Below are 11356 nucleotides of genomic sequence, written 5' to 3'. Positions count from 1 at the left end.
ACTTGTTACATTTTATTTCAGAGAACATCATTTAAGAATATGGAAACAAAAAATGCAACAGAGCTGACAGAGTTTGTTCTCACAGGACTTACACATCAACAGGAATGTAAAATTCCTCTGTTCTTGTTGTTCTTAGTTATATACATCATCACCATCATGGGGAATCTTGGTCTGATTGCTCTCATCTGCAATGACCTTCAACTTCATATTCCCATGTACTTATTTCTTGGGAACTTGGCTTTTGTGGATACTTGGTTATCCTCCACAGTGACCCCCAAGATGCTGGTCAACATCCTCACCAAGAGTAAGATGATCTCTCTCTCTGAATGCATGACACAATGTTTTTCCTTTTTAGTCAGTGCAACCACAGAATGTTTTCTGCTGGCAACAATGGCGTATGACCGCTGTGTAGCCATTTGCAACCCGTTACTTTATCCAATGATTATGACTAATAGGCAATGCCTGAGAATGCTGGTCTCATCATTTGTAGGTGGTCTTCTTCATGCCTTAATTCATACAGGTTTTTTATTCAGATTAACTTTCTGTAATTCCAACATAATTCATCATTTTTATTGTGACATCATGCCATTGTTTAAAATTTCCTGTACTGATCCTTCTATTAATGTTCTGATGCTATTCATTTTCTCTGGTTCAATTCAGGTGTTTACAATTCTCATTATTCTTGTCTCTTATACACGAGTCCTGTTCACAATTTTAAAAAAGAAATCTTTACAAGGCATAAGGAAGGCCTTCTCCACCTGTGGATCCCACCTCCTATCTGTCTCTTTATACTATGGGCCTCTTCTCTTCATGTATGTGCGCCCTGGGTCTGTGCAGGCAGGTGATCAAGATATGATTGACTCTCTATTTTATACTGTTATAATTCCTTTAATAAATCCAATTATCTACAGCCTGAGAAATAAGAGTGTCATAGATTCACTGGGAAAAACATTAAAGAGAAATACTCGTATCTGAAACTAATGTGTTCCCTTACATTAAAACAACACAAAATGAGGCCAATTACATGTTGCTACATCTTGACTATTGTGCAAAGTTTTCTTGTATTCATAATTGACTTATTGTTTTAATTAACTGTCTTTAGTGATTAATGTTTTAAAATATTTGTATCATAAAAATACAGGGAATTTTCATCAAGTGTTCATATCATTCTAAATTAACTAAAGCAGAAATTAAAATTAAAATATTTACATGTGTGCAAATTCCTCAATGTGGCTTTGTATATACATTTATTAAGCACCACAACAGTGTTGAAATCAGAAAGGCACTTGAGTTTGAGGTAATTGACAGTAAAGCTGCTGTGCAGCCTGGAGACTCATATCACATTTACCTCCAAATAATAGGCATATTGGCATATTTGTGTTTGAATAAACAGGGTCAAATCATAAGAATTCTGTCAACCATAAAAAGGCCTTTAATTTTACTTTATTTGGGACATGGTGAATCTCATTTCTTACAGATTCAATGCTCATGTCACACAGAGGAATAAACAGAATAGGAAAGACATGAGGAAAACATGGTCAGGCCAAATGATAAGAGGATGCTCTTAACTCAGTGTGCTTATATGAGGATCTGGAAGGAGTGAGTTGCCTCTCACTCTCTATAGTGCCTTTTGAGGTCATTTCCACCTGTTTCTTTGTTGTTGGGTAATACGAATATCTGTACTAATTCTGTAAACTAAGAGTTTAGATTGAAGGACTAATTTGGAATGGGCATGGGGAAGAAAGAAAAGTCATAATAGGAAGGAAGTGGTTTCATTCTTCTGAGAACTAAAAAAAATTGTAAAATAAAGAAATCAGTAATAGGTGTTACAATGTGTTATGGATAAGAGGTTTTAATGTGTATTCCCAAAGTTCACATTAATTTATGCCTTCCAAAATTCACTAAAGTGTCTTCTTCACTGATGTGCTCCCATTTTTATTTCTGTTAAAGACTTTCTGTATAGATGTATTTTTGTATATCATGTATATCATTTCAGTGGATGGTTGGGAAAGATATAAAATATAAATCTGTATAAAGCCCACATTTTAGAAGATATTGTACAGATATATTTTTAAAATAGAATCAGTGAAATTACATATAAACTATTTAATGTTGCTAAGATGAAAAGAATGTTGTTTCAAAGGTACAATTATCTAACCATCTAGAACACTACTGATACTAGATGAAACCTCCCCTTTGTAATACTAGCAATAGAAATATTCTTTATTATGAAGGTGTATCAATGTTTTAACCTTGAGATTTAAGAGGATTCATAGTTCATCTCTCTTTATGCACATGGGTAAACCTTATTTTCTCATCATTTAACAATACCTTGTTCTATTAGGAGTTGCTAACAATATTAAACTCTGTCAAAGAATCAACAAACTTAGGAAGCAAGTGAAAACAAACACTAGCCAATACTAGAAGAGTATCTCTAGGTCTGTGTTGTGACCAGCTAGAGTAGAATATCATTAGCACATTCATTAGGTATCTGTGAACTCCCCTGTAGTCTAGACTTTTAAAAATTGTTATTTTTCTCTAATATAGTGGTTCTCAAAATATAGTGAGGCTCAGAATCACCTGGAGGGCCTAGGGAAAGAGATTAATAGGCTCTACCAATAGAATTTCTGTTTCAAATGCTAATGCCATAGGTTTTGGACCATACTAGAAAATTACTCTTCTAAATAATCAGATAAGTAAATATTTTAAAAATCAAGGTATTAGAGACCAGTCAACATGGAGTTTCTACACATTTACTCCCTACTTAAACAGTTCTGTGCACATATTTTAAAGATTTCTACTCTTGCTTGTACTTTCCTCTACAAATTAGGCAGTGGGATTTAGATTTTAATGAAGCGTCTTTTCCAAAGGATGAAGTATTGTGGACATTTTTATAAAAGTGCCTTGGAAAACATGACCCACACTGATGAAAGCCAATCAAATTCCCATTGCATCATGTCAAGAAGGTTAATGGGAGATACATCTGTGAATTATAAAAACTAATTAATTGGTTGGATAAACTTTAAGACCATCATTTCAAAGAATTTTCATATATAAAGAATTCCTTGAGCTATAATATGATGATGCAGATCTTTATTAGGTACTGAATGTTGGCTTCCCCCAAAATCTCACGTTGACACATTAACTCCCAATGTGGTAGTGTTTGGAGTGAACCCTTTGGGAGGATGTTAGGGCTAGATTAAGTCATGAGGGCAAACCTTTTACAATGGGATATGTGCACTTATATGAAGAAAACAGACAAGAGGCTTTTTTTTTTTTACATGCATATTCAAACAGGAAAGGCCATGTACAATGGCAGTTACCTACTAGCCAGGAAGAAGCAAACTGATTATGTACAGTATCTACTGACCCCTTGTTCTTCAACATCCCATTCTTCAGAACATCAAAAAATAAATGTTTTGGTATAAGGCCAAATAATCTGTGACATTCTATTATTGCAGCCTGGGCTATGGCAATTACTAATTAATCAGTGAAGCAGAACTGTTACAATATTAAGGTATTTAGAGAAAAGACAGAATGGAGTTTCTACATATCTTCTATTTCTTGCTTGATCAGCACTATGTAAATACTCTGAAAGTTTCCATTCTCTATTTATACTTTTCTCCCATTTCTGGATAGAAGGCCAACTCCATACACACATACTAATCAAACAGAAAAAAAATAAATAAAAAGAAAGACATTAAAAGCAACAAGGGAAAAGCAACAAATCATATGCAAGCTAACTCTCATAAGATTAGAAGCTGATTTTTCAACATAAACTCTGCAGGCAAGAAGGGAATGGAATAATATACTTAGGATTTTGTTTTCTTTTTAGGGCCACACCTATGGCATAGAGAAGTTCCCAGGCTAGAGGTTGAGTTAGACGTATAGACGCCAGCCTATACCATAGCCATAGCAGTGCAGGATCCCAACCACATCTGTGACCTACACCACAGCTCATGGCAATGCCAGATGCTTAACACACTGAACGAAGGCAGGGATCAAACCCAAATCCTCATGGATCCTATTCAGGTTTGTTAACTGCTAAGCTACAAAGGGAATACCTATTTAGAATTTTTGAAGGGGAAAACTTACAACTGAGGATAATCTAGCTAGAAAGGCTCTCATTTAGATTTGAAGTGGAAATCAAAAGATTTACAGACAAGCAAAATCTAAGAGAATTCAGCACCACCAAACCAGCTTTACAACAAACACTAAAGGAAGGTCTCTAAGTTGAAAAGAAAAGCCCCAAACTAGAAACAAGAATATTATGAATGGAAAAGATCATGAGTAAAGGTTAACATAAAATAAAAGCTGGAAATTATCCACAGAAAAATATGTTATCAAACTCACTAATTATGAGAGGAGGAGAGGATAAAAGCAGACTAAAAATGCATTTGAAATTAAGTGATTTTTAAAAATATTTTAAAAATGATTTTTATTTTTTCCATTATGTCTGGTCTACAGTGTTTTGTCAGTTTTCCATGGTACAGCAAAGTGACCCAGTTACACATACATTTATACATTTTTTGACTAACAATTCAAAACAATCTGATATATGTACGGAATGCTATATCAAAACCCATCAAAACTGAAAACTAAAAAGCTACAATAGATGCACCCATAAAAAGAAAAGAGAAATCCGAATGCAACACTAAAGATAGTCACCATATCTCAAGGAAAGGAAAAAAGAAAAAAAAGGGAAAAATCACAAGAGAAGAGAACAAAAGGAGAAAGGAAGGAAAAAAATCCAGTAACAACAAAGCCAAAGAAATTCTGCAAATGACAATGAGTATATACATATCAATAATTACCTAGAATTTAAGTGGATTAAATGCTCCAACCAAAAAACACAACTCACTGAATGGATACAAAAATAAGACCCACATGTTTGCTATCGACATGAGAATGACTTCAGATCTTGGGAAACATACAGACTGAAGGTGAGGGGATGGCAGAAGATATTCCACGTAAATAGAAACAAAAAGCAAGGTGGAATAGCATTATTCATATCAGACAAAATATTGGACTTCCCATGTGGCTTGCAGCATATCAGACAAAATAGACTTAAAATAAAAAATGTTATAAGAGATATAGAGGGCACTTCTTAATGACCAAGTGATCATTCCAAGAAAAAGACATGACATTTATAAATATATATGCACCCAACATAGGAATACCACAATATATAAGGTAACTGCTAACATCCATGAATGAAGAAGTCCATTAACAACCCAGTAACAGTGGGAGACTTCAATACCCCACTTTCAGCACAAAGTCAATAAAGAAATGCAGGCTTTAAATGATATATTGGACCAGCTAGACTTAATCGATATCTACAGAATATTCCATCCCAATGCAACAGGATACATTTTCTTCTCTTGAACACATGGAACTTTCTTCAAGGATAGATCACATCTTAGGCCACAAATCAACCCTCAGTAAATTTAAGAAAATTGAAATCATGCCAAGCATTTTTCTGACCACAATGCTATGAGACTCTAAATCAACCACAAGGAAAAAGGCTGCAAACAACAACAACAAACAAACAAACAAACAAAACCAAAAACCAAACAAAAAACAAACACGTAGATGCTAAACAATATGCTACTAAACCACCAACAGATCACTGAAGAAATCAAAGAAGAAATTAAAAAAATACCTAAAGACAAATGACAATGAAAATATGAGGATAGAAAATATACAATATGAAGCAAAAACAGTGCTAAAAGGGAAGTTGATAGCAATACAGTCACACCTCAGGAAAGAAGCAAATCTCAAACAAAGAATCTAAACTTGAACCTAACGCAACTAGAAAAAGAAGAATAAAGAAATCTCAAAGTTAGTAGAAGAAACAAATTCATGAAGATCAGGGAAGAAACAAATGAGACCGAGATGAAGAAAACAATAGAAAATATCAATGAAATAAAAAGCTGTTTCTTTGGAAAGATGGAGAAAATTGATAAACCTTTATCCAGACCCATTAAGAAAAAAACGGAGAGATCTTAAATCAATAAAATTAGAAATGAAAAAGGAGAAATTAAAATTGACACCACAGCAATACAAAGGACTACTATGTATAAGAGACTACTATGAGCAACTGTATGCCAATAAAATAGACGACATCAAAGAGATGGAAAAATAATTACAAAGGTACAACCTTGCCAGATCGAACCAGAAAAAAAATAGAAAAATATAAATAGGCAAATTACAAGTATGGAAATTGAAACAATGATTTAAAAATTTCAAAAAAAAAAATCCAGGATCAGATAGCTTCAGAGGCAAATTCCCTCAAACATTTAGAGAGGAGTTAGCACCTATTCTTCTGAAACTCTTTGAAAAAATAGCAGAAGAAGGAACATTTCCAAGCTCATTCTATTAGGTTACCATCACCAAAACCAAAGATGCCACAAAAAAAGGGAAATTACAGGCCAATATCACTGATGAAAATTGATGTAAAAATCCTCAACAAAATATTGTCAAACTGAGTCCAACAATATATTAAAAGGATCATACACCATAATCAAGTGGGATTTATCCCATGGATGCAAGAACCCTTCAGTTGATTGATGAATCAATCAATGCGATATATACCACATTAACAAAGAAAAAAAATCATATAATCACATCATTTGATGCAGAAAAAGCTTTTTGACATAATTCAACACCATTTCTGATAAAAACTCTCCAATGAATGAGTTCCAATTGCAGCTCAACAAGTTAAGATCCAACATTGTCTCTGTGAGGATGTGTATTTAATCCCTGGCCTGACTCAGTGGGTAAAGGATCTGGAATTGCAGCAAGCTGTGGCATAGGTTGCAGATGGGGCGCAGATCTAGTGTCACCATGTTTGTGGCACATGCCTCAGCTGTAGCTCTGAGAATTTCCATATCCCAAAGGTACAGCTGTAAAAAGAAAAGAAAAAAATCTCTAAAATGTAGGCATAGAGGGAACCTATCCCTACATAATACAGGCCATAGATGACAAACCCACAGCTAACATCATTCTCAATGGTGAAATGTTGAATGCATATCCACTAAGATAAGGAACAAGACAAGGCACTCCACTCTTGCCACTTTTATTCAATATAGTTTTGGAAGTCCTAGCCATGGCAATTGGAGAAGAAATAGAACTAAAAGGAATCCAAACTAGAAAAGAAGTAGTAAAACATTCATTTTTGCAGATGAAATGATAGTATACATAGAAAATCCTAAAGATGCTACCAAAAATGACTATATCTCATCAATGAATTTGGTAAAGTTGCAGGATACAAAATTAAACCCCAAAATATCTTGCATTCCTGTACACTAACAATGAAAGTTCATAAAGCGAAAATACGGAAATAATCCTATTTACCATTGCATCAAAGAGAACAAAAAACCTAGGAATTAAGCTACCTTAGGAGACAAACTCCGAAAACTACAAGATGCTGATGAAGGAAATCAAAGATGACACAAAGAGGAATTTCCACTGCGGTGCAGCAGAAATGAATCCAACTAGTATCCATGAGGATGTGGGTTCCATCCCTGGCCTTGCTCAGTGTGATGGGGATATGGTGTTGGCATGAGCTGTGGTGTACGTTATAGACATGGCTCAGATCCTATGTTGCTGTAGCTGTGGCATAGGCTGAGAGCTGTAGCTCTTAATTGGCCCATATCCTGGGAACTTAAATATGCTGTGGATGCAGCCTTAAAAAGTTTAAAAAAATACAAACAGAGAGAAAGATATACCTTGCTCTTGGATTGGAAGAATCAATATTGTCAAATACACTATACTACCCAAGGGAATCTATGGATTCAATGCAATCCCTATTAAATTACCAATGACAGTTTTCACAGAACTGGAACAATAACAAAATTGTATGGAAACATCAAAGACCCTAAACAGCCAAAGCAATACTGAGAAAGACAAACAGAGTTGGGGAAGTCAGACTCCCCATCTTCAGCGTGTACTACAAAGCTACAGTCATCAAAACCCCATGTTACTGACACAAAAACAGAAATACAGATCAATGGAACAGGATAGGAAACCCAAAACTAAACTCATACACCTATGGTCAATTAATCTACAGCAAAGGAGGCAAGAATATACAGTGGAGAAAAGATGGACTCTTCAATAAGTGGTGCTGGGAAAACTAGACATCTAAAGGTCAAAGAATGAAATTAGAACACTTACTAACATCACATACAAAAATGCACTCAAAATGGATTAAACACCTAAACAGAAGACTGAATACTATAAAATTCTTAAAGGAAAACAATAGCAGACACTGTTTGATACAAATCACAGCAATACCTTTCTTGATCCACCTCCTAGAGTAATGAAAACAAGAACAAAAACAAACCAATGGAACATAATTTTTTTTTGTCTTTTTGCCATTTCTTGGGCCGCTCCCATGGCATATGGAGGTTCCCAGGCTAGGGGTCGAATTGGAGCTGCAGCTGCCTGCCTATGCCAGAGCCACAGCAACACAGGATCCAAGCTGCATCTGCAAACTACACCACAGCTCACAGCAATGCTGGATCCTTAACGCACTGAGCAATGCCAGGGAGCAAACTCGCAACCTCATGGTTCCTAGTCAGATTCGTTAACCACTGAGTCACGATGGGAACTCCCCCAATGGAACATAATTAAACTTAAAAGCTTTTGCATAGCAAAGGAAACCTGAAACAAAATTAAAAGAAAACCCACAGATGGCGTAGGCCGGTGGCTACAGCTCCGATTTGACCCTTAGCCTGGGAAACCTCCATATGCCATGGGAGCGGCCCAAGAAATAGTAAAAAGACCAAAAAGAAAAAAGAAAAAGAAAAAGAAAACCCACAGAATGGGAGAATATCTCTGCAAACAAAACAACTGACAAGGGATTCCTCTCCAAAATATGCAAACAACTCATATAGCTCAATATCAAATAAACAAACTATCTAAGCAAAAAAGGGCCTATGTTCCAAGCAGACATTTCTCCATAGAAGACATAAAGATGAAAAAGAAAAAGTACTCAACATTTCTAATTACTAGAGAAAGGCAAATCAAATCATATTGACTTATCATCTCGCATCAATCAGAAAGCCTTCTTCAAAAAGACTGTAAACAGTAAATGCTGGAGAGGGTGCAGAGGAAAAGGGACTCTCATACACTGTTGTCAGAAGTACACATTTGTACAGCCACTATGGAAAACAGTATAGAAGGGCCACAAAACACTAAAACTAGAACTACAACATGACCCAGCAATCCCACTCCTGGGTATATACATGGAGAAAATAATAACTCAGTAAAATACATGTACTCCAATCTTCATTGCAGCACTATTTGCAGTAGCCAAGACATGCAACCAACCTAAATGTACCTTAACAGAAGAGTGGATAAAGAAGATGTGGCACATGTAAACAATGCAACATTACTCAGTAATTAAAAAAGGATGAAATAATGCCATTTTCAGCAACATGGATGGAACTAGAGAGTTTTATACTAAGTAATAGACAAAGACAAATATCATAAGATATCACTTATTTGTGGAACCTAATAGTGATACAAATAAACTTATTTACAAAACAGAAACAGATTCACAGACTTTAAAAACAAACTTATGTCTACCAAAGGGGACAAGTTGAGGGGGGAAGAATGCTTTGGGGGTTTGTAATTGGCATATGCACACTATTGTACATGGAATGGATGGTCAATGGGACATGCTGTATAGCACAGGGAACTCTATCAAATTTCTGTGGTAGCATACATAGGAAAAGAATCTGAAAAATATGGATTTGTCCATATGTATAACTGAATCACTCCGTCATGTAGCAGAAATTATCACAACATTGTAAACCTACTACAATAAAACTTTAAAAAGAGAAAACCCAATGAAAAAATGGGCAGAAGATCTAAATAGACACTTATCCAAAGTAAACATGTAGATGGTCAAAAACAGATGAAAGATGCTCAACATCACTAATTACTAGAGAAATGCAAATCAAAACTAAATGAGGTACCACTTCACACTGGTTAGAATGGCCATCATCAATAAATCAAGAAATAACAAATGCTGGAGAGAGTATGATCAAAGGGAACCCTCCTACACTGTTGGTGGGAATGTCAATTGGAAAATAGTATGGAAATATTTCAGAAAAATAAATATAGAACTATCATATGACCTAGCAATCCCACTCCTAGGCATACATCCTGACAAAACATTCATTCAAAAAGTTACATGCACTCCTATATTCACTGCAGCACTATTCCTAACAGTCAAGACAGGGAAACAACCTGAATGTCCATCAACAGATGAATGGATTAAGAAGATATGGTACATATATAAAATGGACTATGACTCAGTCATAAAAAGGACAAAATAATGGCATTTGCAGTAACATGGATGGAACTAGAGATTCTCATATTAAATCAGAAAGAGACAAATATCATGTTATCAATTATATGTGGAATCTAAAACATGGCACAAATGAACCTATCTACGAAACAGAAATAGACTCAAAGACATAGGGAAAACACTTGTGGCTGCCAAGGGGAAGGGGGAAGGAGTGGGATGGGTGGTGATTTGGGGGAAGGGAAATGCAAACTATTGCATTCAGAATGGATAGACAATAAGGTTTTATTGTATATAGCACAGGGAATTATATCCAATCTCCTGGGATAGACCATGATGGAAAATAAAATTTTAAAGGAATTCATATGTATCACTGAGTCAATATGCTATACAGTAGAAACTGGCACAATATTGTAAATCAACTATGATTTTTGTGGTTGCCAAGGGGGAGGGGGAAGGAGTGGGATGGATGGGGTGCTTGAGGTTAATAGATGCAGACTATTGTCTTTGGAATGGATTAGCAATGAGATCCTGATGTATAGCACTGGTAACTGTGTCTAGTCATTTATGATGGAGCATGATAGTGTGAGAAAAAAGAATGTATACATATACATATAACTGGGTCACCATGCTGTACAGTAGAAAATTGATAGAACACCGTAAACCAGATGTTATGGAAAAAAATAAAAATCAGTATATATAAATAAATATATATATATCAGTATATCAGTATATATAAATAAATATATATAAGTATATATAGATATAAAGAAATACACATATTAGCTGGGGGGGTAGTGGAAAAAAATGGCCATAAGCAAAAAGTCAACAAACAATAAATGGTGGAGAGGGTGTGGAGAAAAAAACCTCCTATGATGTTGGTGGGAATGTAAATTAGTGCAACCACTATGGAGAACAGGATGGAGGTATCTTAAAATATAAATATCGAACTACCTACGTGATCCAGAAATCCTATTCCTGGGCATATAACAAGAGAAAAGCATACTTTAAGAAGATGCATGCACGCCAATATTCATTGCA

General features: G+C 35.2%; 1 protein-coding gene across 1 annotated transcript; it reads left to right on the top strand.

The window, feature by feature from the left end:
* Positions 1 to 975, top strand: LOC100621756 (olfactory receptor 5H8-like). Its single transcript, XM_003358857.2, has one exon. The coding sequence runs from the start codon at positions 40 to 42 to the stop codon at positions 973 to 975; it is 936 nt and encodes a 311-aa protein (XP_003358905.2). The 5' UTR covers positions 1 to 39.

Source organism: Sus scrofa, chromosome 13 (genome assembly GCF_000003025.6).
Source record: "Sus scrofa isolate TJ Tabasco breed Duroc chromosome 13, Sscrofa11.1, whole genome shotgun sequence".
In the NCBI taxonomy this organism is placed as follows: domain Eukaryota; kingdom Metazoa; phylum Chordata; class Mammalia; order Artiodactyla; family Suidae; genus Sus; species Sus scrofa.
The sequence above is the reverse complement of the archived record's forward strand: the minus strand, read 5'-3'. Positions and strand labels throughout refer to the sequence as shown.

Excerpts from the sequence above, each read along its gene's own strand:
- LOC100621756 (XM_003358857.2), top strand. The coding sequence starts at position 40 with ATGGAAACAAAAAATGCAACAGAGCTGACAGAGTTTGTTCTCACAGGA.